Source organism: Onychostoma macrolepis, chromosome 07 (genome assembly GCF_012432095.1).
Source record: "Onychostoma macrolepis isolate SWU-2019 chromosome 07, ASM1243209v1, whole genome shotgun sequence".
Lineage (NCBI taxonomy): Eukaryota > Metazoa > Chordata > Actinopteri > Cypriniformes > Cyprinidae > Onychostoma > Onychostoma macrolepis.
The window spans coordinates 11,718,356-11,741,611 of NC_081161.1; the positions used below are offsets into that span (position 1 = coordinate 11,718,356).

Below are 23,256 nucleotides of genomic sequence, written 5' to 3' on the forward strand. Positions count from 1 at the left end.
TTGTCGTTTTTCTGCTGCTGCGTTGCACGAATGTTGTTACCTCGCAACTAATAAAGGGGATTGCTGCTGCTGTCTGATTTCTAGTGTGTCATCTTCGGTGAGGACCGGTGACTTGATGATCGGAGCTGGTGTACAGACTACGCGGTTGCTCTGTGCTAGTTCCGTCTTTCTCGTAGTTTGAACTTATTTTTTTTTTTTTATATATATATATTTGTGTATTGTTGATTTTATGTATGCTGGCTCTTTTTCTTTTCTTTTTTTTAACCAGTATTTTGTTTTATGATGGAACTGTGATTTTCATTTGATTGTGAATTTATTTACTTCTGTTTATAAGATTTATTTGTTTTTGATTTCTTTCAGGAGCTGGGGTCCCATGGGTGAAGGATCTTTTGTGGTGGTGGTGCTGCTTCAACGTTTGTCGTGGGACACTTTTGATGTGATTTGAGTGTGCAGTGATGTGTGGAAGTGTGTTTTTGTATGACTAGCACTGGTGATCACTCCTGTGGGTAACCTCAGCCCTGTAGGTTGAAGTTTTTGTTTATTTTTGAGTTGTGTAAATTAGAGCTTATGTAACGTGTTTTTCTTTTTGTTTTACTCTTTGAATCAGTTGCCAGTTACTTCCTTTAACATGTCATTGGAAAGAACTGCCAGGGGTGGCATAGTATCATTGAGGCTATTTTAAGTGATCTTTTTGTTATATTTGTGACTTCACTTTGTTAATAAATTGTATTTTTTTTTTTTTATATGGTACCTATGTCTCTTGCCTACTCTTGTATAGGAGAAACCTGTGTGACCTATAACAAACTTTGGGGTTTATTTCTATTTCCTGGGCAAAACTCCCCCAGGTGGCATAGTCATGGGGGTGTTCCATTAATAATATTATTAGTGTTTTTGTTGTTAATATTAATAATTGATCAGCCTTGCAGAAGAAAATATTTGACACATGACACTGACATTTTAACCAAATACAAAGTGTTTATTCAATTTTTGAGTGAGTGTGTGAGAGAGAGAGAGATTATGACTGGTGCTGTTTGTTGTAAGTGTTTGTTGCCTTTTTGGACTCCTTTATCATTTGTGGTGTTGGCTCCCATTTGAAACAGTTCGACTCAAGCCCAGCCATTTTCAGGGTCATGATTGAGGACAATGTCCCGTCCAGAGACAAGCTGTTTCGTGTTGAGGTTTTGTTCAAACCAACCATCGAAAATACCCTCTCAGCATCAGCATTAGAATGTGGAAGCACTAAAACCAAGGCTGCGATCTTTGATAGCCTCCCAAATTGGTTCAAGCCAGTCACCTTTGAAAAAAGGAACCAGGGCAGGGCCTCTATTTCTCAAATGTTTTCCCTTCGTCGTAATTACTAATGAGCAAGTCATGTTGTGTGCAAAATATTTCTTACCTTGTTCTTTGTTGTGGACATTCTTCCCCAAAACTCCTCAACATCAAAGACTGTTGGGTCCTGGGGCAAGGCAATGTCCATGAGTTGGTACTCCATAAACTCCTCACTTACTTGGTCTTGTTCCTTTGGGTCATGAAAAGGAAGGAGTTCCTGAAATCTTAAAAAGAGCACATGTGTACAAGACTGATTAGAATACAGTGAGAGACAGATTTATTTTGTGATCATGACCATTAAACTTAAAAATATATAATCAGTATGTGAAAATCCTTGCCTGTCTACAAAGTAATAGGGCATCTTCAACCCCACACTCAGCTCTCAGCTGCACATCAATAAATCTGGCATGCTTCAGGAGAGCATCTTTCAAAGGGAGTTTATCCATGGCATACTCCACAGCTCTGACCAAAAAGGCCAGTGCTGCCTGCTGGAATTGTTGAGCCTTCTGTGATGTGACCTCTCCAGCCTCAAGGAGCCTGTTGAGCGTAGCTCTGGTGGTGAAACCCACATTGAGTTTTTCTCCTATCACATAGAGAAAGCTAGTCAAATACAGGTATCTTATAGGATATCTCTGGGTTATACAAGTTTCAAGTTTATTGTCATATACACATAAATAACATTTATCAGTCATGAAATTTGTTGTGCTCAAAGTAATCTCAACTTTACAGATTTTTTTTTTTTTAAATAGAAAGTAGATAAATAGAAGAGGTAAAATAAAAAAGGATTAATTTAAGTTGAATGATTGATTCTAAAAAGTGACAAGTGTGCCATTTAGGAGAGTGAAGATTGTTGAGTAAAGTTCAGTATTCTGATGGCTTGAGGATAGAAGCTGTTTGGCCTGATGCCCCTTACTTTCTATGTGCCTTGTCACATCCCGCACACCTTGATGGGCACATGAGTTCTCTTGGCGGCAGATAGAACACCAGTAATAGGAGCTGGTGCTTCCTACAGTAATAAATGGCCATTTAGAGGTCCATTCATTATTAAAAGAGCTCTTGTAGGTGGCTGCTCCTGGTACTTTTCTCCCTTTTGTTTTGATGGCCTCTTCTGACACCTTAGCCATCTCCTCCACCGTCTCTTCATCTTCCACCTGCACTGTCTCATCATCTTCCACCTGCACTGTCTCATCATCTTCCACCTGCACTGTCTCTTCATTTTCCACCTGCACCGTCTCCTCCTCTGTCTCCTCCTCTAATGTGCCTACCATTTTCGCCACCTTCTCCGGGCCAGCATCCTGTAACCTGCCCTTTTTGGGGGGCTTTCCTCTCAGGGTGAATGAAAGGATGCTTAGTTGCCTTTTACCTGACATCTTTGAAAGACAGATGCAATGATTAATGCATCCATGGCCAGGATATAATTATAAAATATGACATGATTTTAAAAGTGACCTATAACTATGCAATACACTTTAATTTAGTGCTAATAAAATTATTAAGCCTATTGAAGAGAGATATATTTATAATGTGACAACGAAAATATGACAAGGCCTAGACTACTTGTTCTGAGCAGATGTTGTCAGTGAACAGGCTGTAACACTGTTGGCTAAGTAACAGACACTCATGAAAAACTGATGCTAATTTATCTGGGAAACATTCTCTAACAGCAGTCAAGTTGTCAATTGTTTGTGTCAAACAAGTTGTGAATTTGTTGTAACATTAAAACAGGAGATCATGACTTACTCAGTGCTCAAAGTGATGTTCGGAGCGCCAGTGGTTTTCTCTGTGGGTGAACGAGGAAGATGGTGCACAATTCCAGGATATACTTTTTTTTATTGGTTGTTGCGTTAAATCTTACCCGGATACAATAGTGCAATTTTCTGATTGGCTATTGTGTAGCCTATTTCTTTTTTTGATTGGCGGATAAGTGGCAGGCTCGATTAAGAACTCCAGGGGAGACGCGCTTGATTCCTGCCGGGTTCCATAGTGAGAGCGGCGCGACCAGATATCGTTTGGGCGCTGCGGCATATTAATATATTATAAATAGTTTTTCTGCGTGAGAAATACAATGTGTGGCGGGAGTGCGTGACAAAAGACCGAAATGAGTGACTGTCACGCTCAATGCGTGACACTTGAGAGCCCTGGGTCTGTGTTTGTTTATCGGTCTTGTTGGTGGCGCCGGCTACAAAGGCAATTAAAGTTAAAGTGATGAGTAATGAAGTTGGGCTCAGGTTGTTGTGCTGTGGGATGTTTCACATACATTTATTTATTTGTGGCGACCCACCATGATATCAAAACTGACCGATTTTCCAAAAGGCTTCGTTGAATAAACATGAGCACGTAATGCATGTTTAAAAATCAAAACGAGGCGCGGGTGTTTTTATATCACTGTATTTCTGAAGGAACACTGTCTTTAGAAAATGTTCGATGTCATTTTCATTAAATCTGGCATGTTATATGCCTGATAAAGCAACGTTTGTAAGCTCAACGCTGCTTTGTGTAACCTACAGCCCAACAGCCGTTTCCGGGGAAACCTCTAGTTCTCCCGCTTTAAAGGGCCTCCTGCTGGCAGAGAATGAATTTGCTTTTTTAATAAGTCCGTCCAAGTAGTTAACGCTGCATCTCAGTCCGTCTGATTTACGCAGCAAACATATTTTGCTTATCAAAAAATAATCTACTCTAGAGGGACTTAGCTGTTGTTACTGACTGTATTTGGATGTCTACCGGAAGTTATGTTAGGGCCACAAAAGCGCGCATGCGCAGTAACGTTTGTTTATGTTGTTGCCGTTGAAACTATATATATCTATGGTTGAAACCATAGACATATAAATACCTAGACGCCTCATTGACCGCTTCGGTCCGTTGCTGCGATACGTCAACACGTCCGCCATGTTTGTGAGGGCAAGACTGCCTTAAAAACAAATGGAGGTAAACGGGGGAGCTGCGGTTTTTTCGGGATAAAAACACGATAAAGTTTACATTTATCAAGCAATTTCAGTGGTTTGTGATCTACATGGAGTTAAAAATAACTCTGCCTCCAGTTATTCAGTTAGGCTTGGAAAATTAATAATTTTCTTAAGAAATTGTAAAAGCTCACACTCGTGTTGATTTGGTTGATTTTTTTCGGTTAACAATTCTAATATTGATGTAGTATAACTGTGACATATACATGTAATGTAATTTTAATGTACATTAAATTAAATTAAGTTGTTTCATTGCTTTCTCTGTCTTCAACCCCAACATTTGAGCTTTTCTCGTGCTAGGTCAGAACACAGCTCGTTCCCTTTGAAATACTGAGGGGAAAAAATCGAAATAATACATCTTTAAGAAAATTTAATAAAACCAGCGAATACAAATCAAAAAGGGACACACTGGTAGTCTGCTTTCTATTTTCATAGCACTCTATAGGCTACAGATAAAAACTCTACAAGCAATAACAAATATAACTGATAATTCTTTATGGATCCAGTAAAACTTACAGTTACAGTGGTGAACTAATATGCACTGATGCACAGTAAAAATATAGTAAAAGTGATATGTAACATTAAAATGTATATGTAGTACAAGTTGTAGTAAAGTGAATAATATTAAAAGCAAGTACAACAGCACAATAACATAACTGATATAATAGATTTATAATAGCACAAATTATATGTGTAATACAATAATAAATAAATGAACAATAGATAGCAAGTAGAATATGTAATATCAAGGGTGGAATAATACAGAATAGTCAATAATGAAGAATAAATTAATAGTAAATTATAAATAATCGTGAAAAGTACAGTTTTATAATGGTATTTGTATAATAATTATTAAACAAAGACAACTAATGACAAGCAAAAAATTGTGGTCATGAATTCCAAATTGTTTAATTAATGAGCTCCTTGAGTATTTATTTGTGTATTATATATATATATATATATATATATATTAATTGTGACAACAAAACCTGACTAATAAAGACTAATTCTCCACTGCTTCCTCAAGATTTTCCTATATTTTCTAATGAGGTTTTTCAATGAATGAGTAAAATAATGTAAACAACTTGACAAAGCTTGACATTTTGCTCTACGATGCAAATTACACACATCCATGCAGAAAACAAATTTTGAAGCAGTCGTTTTTTTTCAATATATGTTACTACATAGGAATGTTTGGGGTGTGAGTGTGTGCAGTTTACGTTGTACAACAAAATGTCAAAGTATAGTTATGTTTAACACAGACCAGAATATGACATGCCAACCCCCCCCCAAAAAAAAACTTTCTATAAATCAAAATTAATAATCATTATTACAACATAAAGAGCAATAATAAACAATGATTTTGTCATATTGCAGCTTCACTCACTAAGGAGTTCCTGTGTTTCTCATTTCTAGGCTATTTACATTATGCAGTTTTTGTGTAAATGCACATAAAGTACATGATCAGCATTAAACAGCCTGTGTAAATAATTTTAAATGCAGTCTATAGTATTGTGATTGACTGAAGAAACTGGTTATTTTTAAATATTTGACAAAAATGACAGAAACATTTAATAAGGTAATTATATTGTTATAAAAGTTACCCTTACAAAGGTTAAAAAATGCTCCTGGAAGTCTGTTCCGGGGAGAGAGAGTGGTTTGAATATGATCAGGGTCATTCTGGCCATTCATTCAGGGCTGTTCTGGGTTTTAACGAGTACAAATACAACATTAGGCTGTGGAGGTGTAGCCTAGTCTCTAGGAAATGCAGGAAACATGCTTTCTTCAGCTTTCCTTAAGGCTTGCTTTGTCCTGTTTGCAGTTGGCTAAAAAAAAAAAAAAAATTTTTTTTATATAATCAGTCCACAGTTTTATGATAAGCTTATAATCTAGTGATGATAAACTTGCTCTTTGTAAATGAGAAGTGAAATTAAAGAGAGATGCTTTAGCTCCATCCCTATCCTGACAGTCTGACACGGTCTTGTCAAAGTGCTCACTGTATATATTGTGCTCATAACACAATTTAGTTTATGATATGAACTACAATATAAGTTAAAACTTAATAAGAATTAATTTAAACTTTGATTTCTTATAAAGTCTCAGCTTTCACTGCTTACTAGCCATATCGCTAGCTATTAATAGTCTGACACTGGCTAATTAAGCTGTCAACATAATGCTAAAAATGACCAAAAAAACATCCAGAAACAACTGTTCAGTCTTACCTGTGAAAGATAATACCCCGAGATCTGTTGTTATTAATGTGCGACGGTCTGTAGATGCCCAAGCTGCCGCTGAGTCAGGTATGTTTTCTTCTGTCCCGGTATGAGATTTATGGAGAGTTGCCCGCACCAATATGGCGGCGCCGTTGACGTGCGGTCGAGCGGCCAATGAGGCGTCTATGTATTTATTATGTCTATGGTTGAAACCGTCTATAAATAAATATGAGCGCAGCACGTTTCAAAGTCCGGTGCTGCTTTGTGTTCTGCTGTTACCGCGGAAACCGTTCGAAAGCGCCTCCTGCTGGCAGAGAATGAATGTGCATGTTCGATAAGGCTGTTGTTGTGAGTAGTGTATTCATGCAATACCGGAGGCTGTAGTTTTGCTACGGATTTCTAGGACCCTATAGGATTTTTTTTTTTTAATTATTTTATTTATTTATTTTTTGTATGTATGTATTATGTCAGGTCTTCCAGCCAGTTCTATCAAACCTTTACAATTAATCCAGAACATGCAGCAAGATTAATTTTTAATGAGCCAAAAATAATGTAGGAAAGAATGAAGAACATCACACCTCTGTTTATCAATTTGCACTGGCTACCAATAGCTACGATCACTGGCTCTGCACCCCTTTACCTAAATTAATTACTTCAGACTTATGTGCCTCTAGAAGCTTACGTTCTGCAAGTGAACGTCGCTTTGTTCATCCCAAAGAGGCACAAAATCACTTTCACAGACTTTTACATTAACTGTTCCCTCCTGGTGGAATGACCTGCCCAACTCAATCCCAGCAGCCGAGTCCTTAACCATCTTCAAGAATCGGCTAAAAACACATCTCTTCCATCATTATTTGACCCTCTAACTCTAGCACTCTGTATTCTAATTCTATTCTTTAAAAAATAATTAAGCTAACTGAGACTTGTTATAGCACTTGCATACCATTGCTCTTTTGTTGATTTTGATTGCTTCCATTGTCCTCATTTATAAGTCGCTTTGGATAAAAGCATCTGCTAAATGACCAAATATTAGTGGCTCATACTATTTTATAGCACTTGCTGTTCAATTCTGTATATTATTATTTTTTTAAGGGATTATGCAGTTTAATTGTATACACTTAATTATTGTCCTAACCAACTCCTAACCCTAAACGTACCCGTTGGTAACCCTCTTGAAATATTTAACCTAATTTATTTCAATATATTCTGGTTTTAAGTTCAGTTTTCTTGGAAAGAAAGACTTGTGTCTGTGAGAGACTTCATTTCAATAGCCGCATCGCTTCACGTCTGATGTGTGACAAACTTAAAGTGCAGTAAATGGTAAAACACTTGCGGTACAAATTGGTGTGATTATTAGTACTTTAATAAATGTAAAATAATTTGAATACAAATACTAATTTACAACAGCCAGCATCACAATGAACTGTTTTGTACAGCTAAAAAGGCTAAATGGAGATTGCTGACTCCCCCTCAAACGGTTCACGCTAGCTCTTACATTAAAAATAAGATGGAAAGATAAAAAATGAATAGTTTCCATGGATCTAGTCTTTGCATCTGTTTGTTTAATGTTTGAATCAGGTCTCCTCTGTTGGAGTAGATAGCGTTGTCCCAAAAAATAGGGTCCTAGAACTGCAGCCTCCGGTATTGCAGGAACATTAGTTTTTTTTTGTTCAGACCAATGTGAAAATCGACCCATGTTTTTAGCTTGCAAACACGCAGAGCTGTAAATGTGAACTGGTGGGTCAATAAGAATATAATTCATTATAAAAATCTAAACAGTAAAATGTGTTTGTATGTTATTTAATTAATATAATTGTGAAATTATATCATGAAAGTAGGGCATTTAGGTAGAAGCATGCAGAGGTAATTTCTTCATCTCAAACAGTGGTGGCTATACCACAACAAAAATGTCAATGTCTCAATAACTTATCATGTGTCCTTGAGCATCAATTACAGCTTGACAACGACGTCTCATGCTGTTCACAAGTCGACTTATTGTCTGCTGAGGCATGGCATTCCACTCTTCTTGAAGGGCTGCCCTTAGGTCACTGAGGTTCTGGAGTGCAGGGTTACGACCCTCTGCACGACAACTCAGCTGATCCCATAGGTTTTCTGTGGGATTCAGGTCTGGAGAAAGTGCAGGCCACTCCATTTGAGGTACCCCAGCCTCCAGCAGCCGTTCACTGATGATGCGACCTCGATGAGCTGGGGCATTGTTGTCCATGAAGCTGAAATCAGACCTGTGTTGCTCATGCAGAGGCAGAATGACTGGATTAATGATGTTATTCAGGTAGTATTGGCTTGTCACGGTACCATTCACAAGGTGTAGGGCAGTTCTGTATTGACTAGACACACCCACCCAGACTGAAACAGCACCACCTCCAAAGGCTCATCTGGTGATAACAGTGGCTGATGCATAGCATTCTCCTTGATGTCTCCAACAGCATTGGTCGGCATCATTTCTGCTCAATGTGAGTCGACTTTCATTGGAGAACAACACTGGTTCCTCATCCAGCGCAAATACTCCCTGGACCATGCAAGTCTCCCTGGCCATTACAGTCTGGACAAGTGTGTCTAGTCAGTCCAGAACTGGCCTACACCTTGTTGTTAGCTTTTGTTTCAATAAATTATTTTAGATGAAGAAATTACCACTGCATGCTTCTTCTTAAATGCTCTACTTTTATATAATATCACTGTAGCATGAACGTTTTACATTTTTCATAAATTTCAGCTGAAAGTCTTGTGAGTAGTGTATTTTTCATCTTATATCTAGTTAAACACTTTAAGACATAGGCACAGTTCTAACTTAAAAGCAAAATTAAACTGGTAGAGTGTTGGATTGCAAGACTTAAGCAGATTAAATGTATATATTTGAACACCATATTGACTAAAATCAAGTTTAGTTTACTGTACCACCCAACACTACCAAAGTTAAAAATTGATTTTAAATGTTGCGCACTTCCTGAAATACATATAGGGTTCAGACAATTAAATTTTCAATATGATACATTTAAGTGTAAACGTAATTCTGGGCCTAGTAAATCAATTTATTGTAATTATATTATAAAAACCTAACTTTTACTATTTTCTTACAGATGCAGTGATCCAGAAATTTCTTCACCGGGGGCCTCTTGGGGATGCAATAAACCAAAAACTAACCAAGCTGTGGGAATACAAAACTGTTGACCTTTAGCTGAACCACTACAATTGGTTGATGTTCTGTTTCTTATGCCTGTTTGGTGTTTTGATCAGTTATATATTTAATTGTTTCTTATTTTTTTTCTTTTTGATTGTGCAGCTCAATAAGATTTTTTTTTTTTTCTATTTAAATAAAAATTGTTTAAATAGATGTTACTTTTTCTAGCTTATTGCACCATTTAACATTTCAGTCTTAAGGCATGAAATAAGCAATGCACTGCAACTTTGTAGATACATACAACCTGTATTAAAAGATAATTTTAAAGATCAAAGATCACATATTAAAAGATCAAATGTATGAAACCATATATTTCATAATTAAGAGATTGTCATATATAAGTGACACATCACATATATGTAAATAATTTGCTATGCATATATGTCTAATTTGTATATAACATAATTAAAAAAGACATCTCACATATATTAATTATATACATTCCATATATGGCAATAAATGTCTTATACATATATATATATATATTGTATGGGGTAGACATGTCAATATATGAAATTGTCCCATTTTCTAATAGGATTCATATATGAATAGGGCATATATAAAACATATATTGCATATATGGGTATTTCGTATATGCACATATATTACATTTCTATATGGGTGATGCTGTTGTTTCTGTTTATTACTGTAAAGCTGCTTAAAAGGATTATGTATAGCTTGTTTGCTGTCACGTGATTTTGATGACACATGAAATTCAGCTAGAGGGCAGGAAGTGAAAAGCACAAGATGGAGGAAAGTCTGTACTGTACTGGTTTAGATACTAGCAAAAGAGAAAGGTATTAACAGAAAATCACAAGATATGTTGGACGTGATCCTAATGTTATGATTCAGGAGCATACTTATGTGATGCTTCTGACATGGGCTTACCTTTCTGAAAACCAAGGTTAACTGTCAGATCCCAGTCTACAGCCTCAACTTAATACTTAACATATACTTAGTTAGGATTTAACCAAAACAAGTGGCCCATGGGTGGGCACCCCTGGTCTAGACATTTGACACTGAAGAAATAGACACAGGACACTGACATTGAAAAAACAAAAAATACTTAAAGGGGCATGAATATAGAAAATCAGGCTTTTTTTATTTGGGACAATTAATATATTGTTAATGTACAAATGGACAGAAAAACAGATTTCACAATAAGGTTTCTGTAAAGTTTGTTTTAATCTGTATTCCTGTTAAAATAGGTCGCATTAAGAGACTTACTTCAAGTAACAAAACCAGTAACAAAATAATTCACGTGTGTCAGATATATTTATACTTCTAAGGGTCAAATCAGTTAAAAATAGCTTATTGTGTCATTGCATAGAGCTACTATGCAGTGTGAGTCTATATTTAGAAGCAGCACAACTGGAGTGGGTTTGGGAAAGCCGTGCCTATGAAAGTGATAAGGCCAGGGAGGAGACACATATTTCAAGGATTAGAAATTCCTGTCACACGGACACACACACACACACACATAAAGGCACATTCCTTGTCAGACAGGAGACATCCCATCGATTGCAGCTGCTTCTCATAGACATTGTGCCTCTCTGCCTTAAAGCTTGAATGAAAGCGGTAAATGCACGCAAACTCACAAATGAAACTTGTTAGGTGTGGCTTTTATTAGTTATTAGGTATTTTGTCGTACAAATATACAGACACAGAGTACAGACATTGCATACAGATATTCAATATGTGTGTATCTAGTATTTCCTACTGTATGGGGACCAAATGTCCCCACAAGTATAGTAATTCCACTGAGGGAACAATGAAGTTTTTTGAAAATCTAATAATGCAGAAAGTTTTGTGTGAGGGGTAGGTTTAGGTTTAGAGTTAGGGCAAGGTGATAGAAAATACAGTTTGTAGAGAATAAAAAAACATTACGCCTATGGAATGTCCCAATAAAACATTGAAACCTCAGTGTGTGTGCGTGCGTGCGTGTCTGTGAATGTCACTGATTCATACATGTTGCTGTCAAACGCATGACATAAAAACACTCAAAATGCGTGGGTCTTTTGGACTTTGTTCCAACCACATGGAATTAAAAATAATAATAAAATCTTGCCATTATGTGAAATGTTCTTCCTTGACATCTATTAGATTAAATGGAGACCTGTGCTTTCCATGCTTCCACTGAAGTTTCATAACAGACTTCAACAATATCCCAATCTGTTCTAATGTGTACCAACTACAACAAAGCATGAAATCAAAAGTCATGTTTTATATACATTTTAGGAGAAACATGGAAGACAGAGTTGATACTTGCATGAAACATTACGGAGAACTTCATTAAATATTCTGATACCTCTAAGCAAGATCACTTTCCTAGTAACACAGATAACTGTTTTCGTGAAGCAGTGCATGTTGCTTTCACAGTTCCTATTTTTTGACTGTATTGTGCTTGCATACTTTGAAACTGTTAGCTCACATTCTCGCTAGCATTAATATTGCTTTTTGTGTGGTAAAAGAGTCTGATCATATTTAAGTCAATAGAGGATTGATCTGTGTATAATAATGAGATAAGTAGTGAATGACTGACAATTTTGCAGTAGTTCCTCGACTGAGAATTTGACTTTGACTCAAGGGGAAATTGTACTATGCTTTCCTTCCTTCTTTCTTGTTTATCCTCAAAAATGCAATAATAATATAAAAAGTAATAGTGACTCTGTAAGGGTTTTCTATACATCTCATTTTATGCTGACAATATTTACAGTTTTCTTATTTAAATACTCCATGAAATAGCTTTATGATCACAGTTTTCATTCCTATGTCCTGTGTATTGGATGGGAGATACAGGTTCGGCTATACCACGGCCATGAATGAATATGTTGCTGTTTGCAGTTTGGTGGAAGGTATTAGGAAGGACACTGTCTTTCTAGAGAGTATTGGACCAACATTTTTATTTGCTCCATGAGCAAGATATGTCATGAGTATTTTTGGATCTGTTTTACAGAAAGAAAAAAAAAAAGAAGAAGAAGAAGAAAAAAAGAATGATTGACAATTTTGAATGTGCTACTGCTAAAGTATATATACTAGCACATAGATGGCCTCAAAGCTAACAAACATGGACTAAAATCCACAAAACTCAAATTATGGTTTAATATTGCCATTTTTAAAGACATTAAGCAACTACACAAAGTTAAACATATTTGGTATTGTAAGGCCCCTGAAATCTCAATTAGACAGCTCTATTAAAGGGATGTGTCATTAAATTTTCATTGATTGAACATTGAAAATAATCAGTGTCTGGGGTTACAATGAAAATATGTGTGATTCAGGTTTTATCAAAAAGAACATACAATCTCCTCAGGAATTACTATAGCCACAGTAGTACACAGCAGTGCTAGCATCAGACAGTACAGTTGAGATTAGGTTGGAACCCTGCAAAGGTACATGGGGGACCCCATAAGCGAGGCATTGCTCAAACTTCACTTCATCCACCATTTCACTAGAATCTTGATTCTGAGCTGCCGCAGGGATCTGTGAGTGTGGCTCAGGAATGCTGTGCTTATATGTGTGACGGTCAACAGGAAGTGACAGTTCCTCATAAGGATGCTTCAACTGAGAGTTGGAACTATAATGGTCATCTAAAGTTGAAGGACAGTTCAGGTAATCAGGAGGCATGGCTTGTTGAGAAGAAGAGCTTTTGTTAAAGATGGTGTGAGATATCGGGTGGGTGAGGGAATTAAGATGAGTACTAGAACTGTGACTGGTTTGTGGTTTGGTACTCTCATTAAGAGTTTGCTGTGGGTGAGCATTGCTCATTAGATTGAACTGTGTATTGCTGGAAGTGTGTGAGTTAGGATTGGTGTGTGTGTTGATGTTGCAGTGAGTAATGCTGTGAAAATGTGTGTCTGTGAGTGATTTCATGTTAGTATGACCATGCATGTTGGTGAGAATGTTTGTGTTTTCCTGAAAGTGGTGCTCTTGGTGGTTATGGTAGCTGTATGCTGACTGATGGTGATTGTCCAGAAGATGGACAAAAAACTCAGTCGTCCCAGCGTCCATAGGAGAGGGGTCGGGTGTAGGCAAGCTGTAGGGCTCAAACAAAGTCTGGGTCTCACAGTATGGAAGCAGCCTAGCTTGAGGCAGTTCTGAATATCCAACACTCATGCCCTCCATGCCCAGAGGGTTCTGAGCATCCCCCACCCCATGAAGCACAAAGCTGGAGTCCAGTCGTTTATTTCGTTTCACCTGTTTACGACGCCGTGGCCGATATTTGTAGTTTGGGTGGTCTTGCATATGTTTCACTCGGAGACGTTCCGCCTCCTCAACAAATGGACGTTTGTCCACTATTGGCAAAGCTTTCCATGACTTACCTACAAATAATATGAAAGGGAATATAATATAAATGATTAAATGAATTCAACACATTCAAGAGACAGAACATTTAAATACATAAAAACTATTTCATAAATACATTGTGGACTGCACACTGAGCATTTTACATAGTAATATCTGACAACATGCATAATATTTAAGCATAATATCTATGGAGTAATATATCTGATTTATTTCTAATTTATGTCATTTATTCTATTCCAGAATTTGTGTATATAATAGTTCCTGATCACACTTAATGATACATAATTTCATTTCATACTACCTACAAATAACATTAGTATAAAGCAACAATGGACATAATATAAACCAAACATTTTAGAGCAGTAAAAAAATAAAAATAAAAAAGTTGCTAAATCATGATATAAATATAAATTAGATTAAATATTATATTATAAAGCTAAATGCCAAATTTGTTGTGTGGTGGTTCACTGCCAGCATCACTTATTCACTTACAATTGCTTTAACTTGTAGCTATAACTACATATTTTAGCCATTTTATCATAGACACATCATTCATAGTTTTAAAAAGTACTCAAATGATTCAGATAAACCTGTAAGTAATATCAAACTGAACTAAAAATTTAGCAAATAGTTGCAGGAAATATATATATATATATATATATATATATATATATATATATATATATATATATATATATATATATATATATATATATATATATTTTACACATGAAAGAAGCTGTAGGCTTTACACATACATGCTGAATGACAATATGACATTAGCGATGCAATGAATCTACTTTTATATCACATTGGGAAAGTAACTTCCATATGTAATGTGTCTGCGTAAAGTCGAGTTCTTGTTACTTATAAGCAATTTATAAGCGATTCTTTTGATTTGAATAATTCTGTTAAAAGCTGTTTAATTAATCTTTTACATTAATACATATTACATAATGCAAAAATAAAATAAAATAAAATAAATTAGATTAAATGCACAATTAATGTTTTTTTTTTTTTTTTTTAATCTCTACTCACCAAGCATTTTACTCAGCTCTGCATTGTGTAGATCTGGGTTTTGCTGCGCAAGCCTCTTGCGTTCATCTTTCGCCCACACCATAAATGCGTTCATCGGCCTGCGGATGCGCGGCTCGCTCTTTCCGCGCCCGAGACCCGCTGAAGAACATGTCTCGTGTTTTGCTTTCGTGTCAGAAAGCGGACTGAGCGGGTCCACCCACGCGCACTGCCTCATGCCAGACATCAAGACTGAGCTGGTGCCTCGGGTCTGGCTCGGGTCGTCACTGGCGTAACCCGCATCGGGACTGCTCATCTCCTACACGCACCGGGCGCGTATCCTTGGTGATCACTGATGAAGTAGACTGTAGCCTCTGGTTGGCCTAAACAGCTTATCCTTCAATGTTTTTTTTTTGTAATTGTTATTTTTTTTTTTGGCTCAGTTTCCCTTCGCTAAACGCATACAGTATATCCAACAGTAAGGTCAGAAGTGCATAGCGAGTTATCAGGCAGCTTTAAACTCAGCAGCCACCAATCGCGACCCGGGTGGGCGGACCGCGCCGTGAAAGGTGTGAAAGAATCCTTATTCAGAGCGTTTCGCCTCACGGGAGACAAGACTAGAAACATTTTGCTTTTCCAGAGGTCAGCTTTAAAAGTAAATAAATAAATAAAATAAGGACGAAAGGAAGAATCTGTTGCCTCACATGTAACATATAATGAAGTTATGGTTCCGACCTAATTTATTCCCAAAATACATTGCATGTAGCCTATAGCTTTTAATCTAACTTTTAGCAACTGCAGCATTTAGGAAACTTTAAGAAAATGTATTTTCTTCTTAGGTGGCTTATACTATAAAAATATCTATCTCTAAGTGGTCCGTTGAAACAGCAACTTTTTTTTTTTTTTTTTTTGGAAAAGGTTTTTCATTTTTTAAATTTATTTATTTATTTTGGTTGGCACGTATCAAGGTCTTAATATTACTTATACCGATATACAATAAATGCAAAGTTTGGTTTAGGATTAATATCCTGCCAGAAGATGTAGCCTACCTGAATTTGCAAACAGTAGTAGTAGTAAAGGATTGTCACGCGCTGATAATGGCATGCCAACTGCGCAAGAAGAGAAAGGTGTTACACTGTATTGTATGCAGTGTATTATGTTAAAGGTACTCTCAATTTCTCATACCGTTGAATTAAGTGTTCTTAAAAATCTTTAGTTTAAAATTAATAAGATAAACTGTAAAGTGTTTTATTTTGACATCTGTAATGCAATTTATAATAATAATAAATCAATGAATTAAATTAATACAACTATTTATATAATATTGGGGCAATATTTCTATTACCATGGTAAAGGGATCCCTGTGGTAAAAACACTGTAATGCAAGGCTTCTCGTGACTTATTGCTTTAATGGACACTAAAAATATGCATGTAAATAGAAAAATGTTCATGTTTTGAGAACTAAAAGGTCCCTATCTGCTAATGTGCAGTGTTACGGGAGCAATTGGGAACTTTACTAAAACCACATCCTGTTTTTGCTTACCTTGATTTGAATTTTTACTCTCTAACTCTTAATGTTAGTTTGGCTACATGTTTGTATGCTTACAGGAGAGCATTTTATTTTTCTTTCTTTAGTGTGTCAGATCAGCACATTTGCTAGAGAATCAAAACTCTAGATTCACCAAGACACAAAATCACTGTCCCAAGAACTCACCCCACCCTATCATACACATAAAAGCAACAGTGTGTATTTTCACTACATTCTGGCACAGAGCCAATGCCCTCCATACTGGCACTGTAATATATAATCTATTTTACTTCTGAAGAACCAATGGACCAGACTTGCGTGTCTGTGTAATGGTGAGTGCGAACACATATACAGCTTCCGTCTGACTCATGTAAAGTCCCCCGGCACTCAGGAGCCAATGCTATTGTGTAATTCCCCACAAAGGCTTGCCTGGCGACAGTATGTGTGTATATTCATGAGTGTGAGCTTATGTGTGGATCTGTCTGTGAGGGAGAGGGTGTGTGTGTCTGAAGGCGGACAGTATGTGCTCCTACGCCAAGGACAGGAAGCAGTTTATGGGGGACAGGAAATGCAGGCTGAAGCACTACAGATAAGGGTGAGAGACCTCTCCCATACACACACACACACACACACACATATTGACTTATCTAAAAGGGGACATTTTTATACACTTTAACTGTTTTTATATACAGCCTGTTATAAATATTAAACCTAACCCTAACACAAAACTTATTGCAATTTTCCAATGAAAAATAAAACTTTATTTACTTAATTTTTATACTATCTTTGTCAGGAAGTTTTGTGTTTAGCTCATTCCTGGGTACAAATTTGTTCCCAAAATATGGTTAAATAGGTGCACACACCCATATACCCACCCCTCACTCCATCCCAGACTCCCCTAGGCCTTACTGGTGCCTCACACATGTTAACACTCTAAAAAAAGGTAGGCAGAATCAGTAGGGGGGACAGACTTGTACTGAGATCTGGGCAGGCAAGGGTCAACAAAGTGGGCAGATCTTTAGCAGAGGGGATCTTGGGGAGGGGACTACCTTGGAAAAGTGTTACACCACAGCAGTGGCGCCTGCAGGTGTACGGCTGTACGCACTGTGCGTACCGTGAGCGCTCAGACTGACCTGAGATTTGCCCAGCAAACATTTCAGCAGTAAATTATAGTCCCGTTTGTCCCGTATTTCTGTCGACTGAACCAGCCATGCCATTAATAATGAATGTATCAGTCTTTTGCATGCCAAAGTCAATTTCTGCTTATAAACATTGCGTCAAATAGAAAGAGAAAATCGTGCTACACACGCTTTCATCGGGTTAGACTACAACAATTCAGACTGGTCAACAATTGTAGCCTATTTTACAAATGGGAATACAACGAATTCATGACAATGTTTTACATTCAAGCTACCCGTAAAATTTATAGTGAAAAGTTCTTTAAAACCATCTGGAATGCAATAAAGTAATTTTTAAAGCTGTTTTGCTACATGGATTAAAAATAGGCTAATAAATAATACACAAAATTGTGTTGCAGAAAATCCTTTAAATTTTAAGGAATTCAGAGCAGAGCAACATAAAAATCAGAAAAAAATATATATAATCGGGCCTGTTTCAGGCTTTTCCTTATTTTTATATTTTAGACGGTGATGAAAAATGACTGGCCATCTCCTCATTGGACGTGCCTTTAGAGAGAAATGCATATTTACGGATTACATAATGAAAGTTTTTGTTTTCGATTTGAATTATTTCGTTTTAAAGTAGTAATTTAAAGTTTTCTATAGATATATTTATCATATTTGTGATTCTTTCGGTTCATCATTGTGAAGCGCTCCTATTCAAGACGAGACTGCAAGCGCATCCTCTGTTTTCCTATTTATTTTAATAAAAGCACAACGTTTTGTTAATATTGTGAATGCACACAAATAAAAGTAGACCCTTTACAGTTCCGAATGATGTATTACTGTTACCTTTATAAGCAAAAATTACGACATTTTAAGTTGTTTCCACTATCAAGAAAAAAATGCAAGTGACCGCTCTGGCGCCTCCATGTGCAAAGTGCGCTTCAGCTTCCACTCTTCACACAGACGATTAGATATGCACCTAGTGCACATTTATAGAGTTCAAACATTTAAACTAACATTGTGATATGCTTGTTTTAGATCTATAGATTGTATTTTAGGCAAGTCGTGATGATTTGAGAAGGCTAAATTGATCAAACATAGGCTATGATCAGCCCACTGTCTGCCGCTGGCCACTTGGTCTTTACTTAAAAAAACAAAAAAAAACAACCTTACATTTAACGAACAAAAAGTGCTCCAAACGTTTTTATAAATTAGCTTTATAAAAAACGAAACAAAATATAATCACTTTACCATAACATATGACCCCCCCCCCCCCAAAAAAAAAATTAAAAAACCGTGCGTACCCTCGGAAGAAATCCTGCAGGCGCCCCTGCACCACAGTAAGAATGACCAATTTGACAAGGGATGGGGGAAGGACTATGATGACAGGGCAATGTGTGACGAAGCACGGGAGGGGATGAGGAGGGAGGCTTGTTGGAACATTCATTCTGGGCACAAAATGAGCAGGCAACAAACAAACTGATGGACCTCTGCAACAATAGAAGGCCACAAAACCCCCTGGCAGATGGATACTAGCCTGGTAATACCAAACTCTGCTACTTCGCTTTGCTTCGTAGACAGAGTCTGGAAGGGCATAATTGACAAGCGTTTACTTTCTCGTGCGCTTGTCTGAAGTTTAAAATCATTGGCGTACCCGTAAGCCAATCACATAACGGTTGGTTATGACGTATGTTACTCACCGGCTCAGCCACCTCGAACTTCCACTGTAAACACAGGTATGCGGCGAAAACAAAACCATCGAGTGAAATACCGGAGTGAAGATGGCTGTGAACAACCTTTGCAGATTATGTGAAGTAATCACATCACACACACAATCACAATTATTGCCTTGCCGGACTTTGGCCTCCCCAGTTTCTCGCTGACGATCGGTAACAGTTGGTAAATTAAACTTTTCCCAAAACCTGTCGAGAGTAGGGCCACAACATCACCTCCATTCAAAATGTGAACCAAACACTCTTCTTGTTCAGGCTTCAGTTGGCAAATGCCGGGAATATTCTCCACAACAGAGCGAATAGCATCCCGTGTCTCCATGTCCGCTGTCGTTTTAGATTTCCCTAACCTAAACTACAATCTTAAATTCGGCGCTTAGCATCTACGTCATGGCTCTCAGCCCGCCCTCTGGAGATGGTTTGCTATATCTGACTGAGTACAGAAGCAAACTGAAATTGAACGGAAGTACAAAGTCTGACGTAGTCAGGCTAGCAGAAACGTAGCTCAAAGTAAAAGTCTTTAATTCAATCCACACAAGGAACGGCTGGTGACACACGTACATGAAGAATAAGACCTGACAAACACAGACTGAACAGACTGGGGCTTAAATACACAGGTAAATGAGGGCAATAGACAAGACACAACTGAACCAAATTACATAATTAATGGGAGACAGAAACTAGGTCACACAGAGCATGAGGGGAAAGAACACACACAAACAGTCCTGGGGTCCGTTCTTCGTACGTCGCTGACTCAGTGATTTGATTGTTGACGATTTCGCTTGATCTCGGATTGGTTAGTTCTTCAAGGCTCATCCTAGATTTGCTGTCATAGCAACAGGTCCGTAAACTTAAACCTGCTCGGGAGCAAAATTAATTTGAAAATAATATAACAATATAATATAACTATGTTGTGTAGTCTATAATGCTATAAACACAGTCAGTTTTGCTCATTGAAAGATTTATTAGTGATGAAATAATTACTTTATAATTGTATTGGAGGCTTACACACATGCTATACAGTTCATCTGAATTGTGCATTAATTTGAGTGATGACAGATATTATGGGAGTGGCTTGATGGAGCGCAGTAGATGCAGATAACTTGATCTCTAAGAAACTTTAAGTCAAGTCACCTTTATTTATATAGCGCTTTTACAATACAGATTGTGTCAAAGCACTTAACAGTATCAAATTGGAGGATAGAGTGTCAGTAATGTATAATGATAAGATTAAACACTAAATTTTCAGTTAAAGGCATTTCATTATTGAATTCAGAGATGTCATTGTCTAGCTCAGTTTAGTTTAAATAGTATCTGTGCAATCAAATCAGCGATAATCGCTAGAAATTAAGTGTCCCCAACTGAGCAAGCCAGAGGCGACAGCGGCAAGGAACCAAAACTCCCTCTGTGACAGAATGGAGAAAAAAACCTTGGGAGAAACCAGGCTCAGTCGGGGGGCCAGTTCTCCTCTGACCAGACGAAACCCGCAGTTCAAAAGTTTATATTTCTATTTTAATTTTGTTGCAATTTCTAACAATAGTAGTATTATGTAGTTATTTAGTTATTTTTGGTTGATATATCTGGGGATATATCTCTGGGGGTCATCTGGGTGTCCTGGTCTCCGCTGACGATCAGGGCTGTAGACATCATCTCTTGGTGCTGATCCACCATCTGATCGGATACGGACTGAGAAACAGGCTAGGAAAGAAACAGACAAATATTAGCGTAGATGCCATTCAACTTACGATGTAACGAGTACATCGTGTGTTATGGGGAGTGTTCGGTTCGGTTGATCTAATTAATGCAGCCTAACAATCCTTTAACGGATTTGAATAATAGAAGCGTATTAATGTGTTATGTGTAAGCCAGGCTAAAGAGATGGGTCTTTAATCTAGATTTAAACTGACAGAGTGTGTCTGCCTCCCGAACAGTGTTAGGTAGACTGTTCCAGAGTTTGGGTGCTAAATAGGAATAGGATCTGCAGCCCGCAGTCGATTTTGATATTCTAGGTTTAATTAATACTGTCACAAAAGAAATTTGCTTCGAAGATAAAATTGAATGAATTGCTAATTACAACATTGAAATAAGAATGTAAAGCCTGTACAAATACTAGAAATCATGAAAATAATTGGGAATCATGTAAAAAAAAATTACAGTGCACATTTCATTTATCTATTATAACATTGATGTAGGTTCGCTTGGCTGTTTCCTCATAAAGGTCCAGAAATTTATCAACTTTTGTCTTAAGTGTACTAAGAAACTAGTTTTCTATTCCTCTTCTCTAAAGCAGCACAGCCTCGCCCCCTTCGTTACATGTTCCCGAGGGTGGGGGTTTATCTGGATTCGTGACGTAACGTTTTTATTTAGTTTTTTTATGTATGTACATTTATAACACTATATGATGTTTTATTAACAAAGTTCGGGAGGAGCACGTCAGATACTTAGCCTAATTAACACAAGAGGACCTTTTGCCAATACATGACAGACTCAAATTTTCCCGTCCAAACAACGAGACCTTTAATGGGGATTTTTTCGGATCCTCCGGCCAATCTGCCGGCCCAGGATCGGTTGTTCTCCACCAGACATGGCCACCCCGAGCTCCAGGCATCTCTGCAGCCGCTGCTCGCTGCACTCTGCTTGACCAGCCACACGCTCTCCACGATGCCAAGGCTTAACCTCACCTCCATCGGCGTCACATCCATCGTCTTATCATTCGGATGCACGGATATCATCCGTGCCAACAATTCCTCTGATCGGAAAGTGGATCGTATTTAAGCCTGAGGCAAATGCTTATTAATTCCGACGCACCGTCCTCGTGGAGGGTAAACAAAGCAGATTTGCACATTCTATGCATCACCACGCAAACCAGCCAACCTCACTCCTAAAACCACTCCAGCCGCCAAGGCGGCCAATAGATTGAGAAAAGCCCTGAACTCGCCTCGCTCGACACCACCATTGTCCCGCGCAAGACCCGCTTCGGCTCAGCCTTCACCGCGGCTCTCCCGACCACAGCGCTGTATGCAGCCGGGCCTCTAGCTTCTGTTTCCAGATGCTAGCGCGAGGCGGCCTCCGCTAGCGGCGCAGATGTCCATAATGTCCATACGCATTACATCAACAACCTACAGAGGGCTCCAATGGCCCGACAATCATCTACATGTCACCGTGCAATCTAATCCTCGTTCGGCTAAACATGTAATTCAAATGTCCACTTAATCTTTCATATTTGGCCATTTCTTTACGACAGAAATGCCACAACAATCGTAAATTATTGAATGTGGACATCAGAAGTTGCCATTTTTCTTCAGTTCTTCATTACGTTCAGCCGTTTCACTGAAATAATCTGCGGTGCAAATTAAACGAGTGTTCATGATCATGCCTTTCGATGACCGCCGTCTCAGCATTGGAGTGACTGCTAGGTAAAATCTGGGGTAAGAATTCTACGAATTCTTTCCCAATAGTAGGACATTGATCATGCAATCCATATGATAAAATCATGGATCTTAGCACCTGGCTGGCAAAAGTTGACATCACCTCAGTTTCCAAAGCCATGTCTATCCATACAGATTCATGGCACTTATTTGGGGTACACTAGCACAGGAAATTCTATTTCGTCGTACGCTTAACTTTCGGATGCAAGTAGCACCAAGATTTTCGGACACGTAATCAGAAACAGCTCATTGGATTTGTCCTACAATCACACAAGTAATCATCATAGCATCTACCCCTTTTAGACGACTCAAATCATCCTGAGTATTGAACTCCCTGTCAGATGCTGCAAGAGCGCTCCCGGTGGAGCAAATACGTCTCTCTGTCGACTACCAGCGAGGCTCACCCATCCGACACCGTGAGTAGCG

General features: G+C 37.9%; 2 protein-coding genes across 6 annotated transcripts in view; both read right to left on the reverse strand.

Annotated features, from left to right (window-relative positions):
- The window catches only part of LOC131543810 (uncharacterized), a 40,097-nt gene extending 30,506 nt beyond the window's left edge, over positions 1–9,591 (reverse strand). Inside the window, exons 1-6 of one of the 5 annotated variants that reach the window (XM_058781609.1) lie at positions 6,512–9,591; positions 5,900–6,115; positions 3,070–4,233; positions 2,243–2,699; positions 1,668–1,912; positions 244–1,553 (exon numbers count right to left, since the gene is read on the reverse strand). In XM_058781609.1, coding sequence (XP_058637592.1) covers positions 1,527–1,553; positions 1,668–1,912; positions 2,243–2,699 — 729 coding nt within the window. In that variant the 5' untranslated portion in view covers positions 3,070–4,233; positions 5,900–6,115; positions 6,512–9,591 and the 3' untranslated portion in view covers positions 244–1,526. Of the gene's footprint in view, positions 1–243; positions 2,700–3,069; positions 6,116–6,511 lie in introns of those variants that run through there. The other 4 variants (XM_058781610.1, XR_009271989.1, XR_009271990.1 and 1 more) reach the window with 4 other exon arrangements.
- A 569-nt stretch (positions 9,592–10,160) lies between these two features.
- sox17 (SRY-box transcription factor 17) lies at positions 10,161–15,760 on the reverse strand. The gene is made up of 2 exons (XM_058781607.1): positions 15,045–15,760; positions 10,161–14,020 (listed from the first exon to the last, which is right to left on the reverse strand). The coding sequence occupies exons 1-2, from the start codon at positions 15,334–15,336 to the stop codon at positions 13,008–13,010; spliced, it is 1,305 nt and encodes a 434-aa protein (XP_058637590.1). The 5' UTR covers positions 15,337–15,760; the 3' UTR covers positions 10,161–13,007.
- Between the last annotated feature and the right edge of the window lie 7,496 nt (positions 15,761–23,256).

Excerpts from the sequence above, each read along its gene's own strand:
- sox17 (XM_058781607.1), bottom strand. The coding sequence starts at position 15,336 with ATGAGCAGTCCCGATGCGGGTTACGCCAGTGACGACCCGAGCCAGACC. Across the intron at positions 14,021-15,044 it reads AGAGCTGAGTAAAATGCTTG|GTAAGTCATGGAAAGCTTTG; the intron begins GTGAGTAGAGAT and ends TATTATTTGTAG.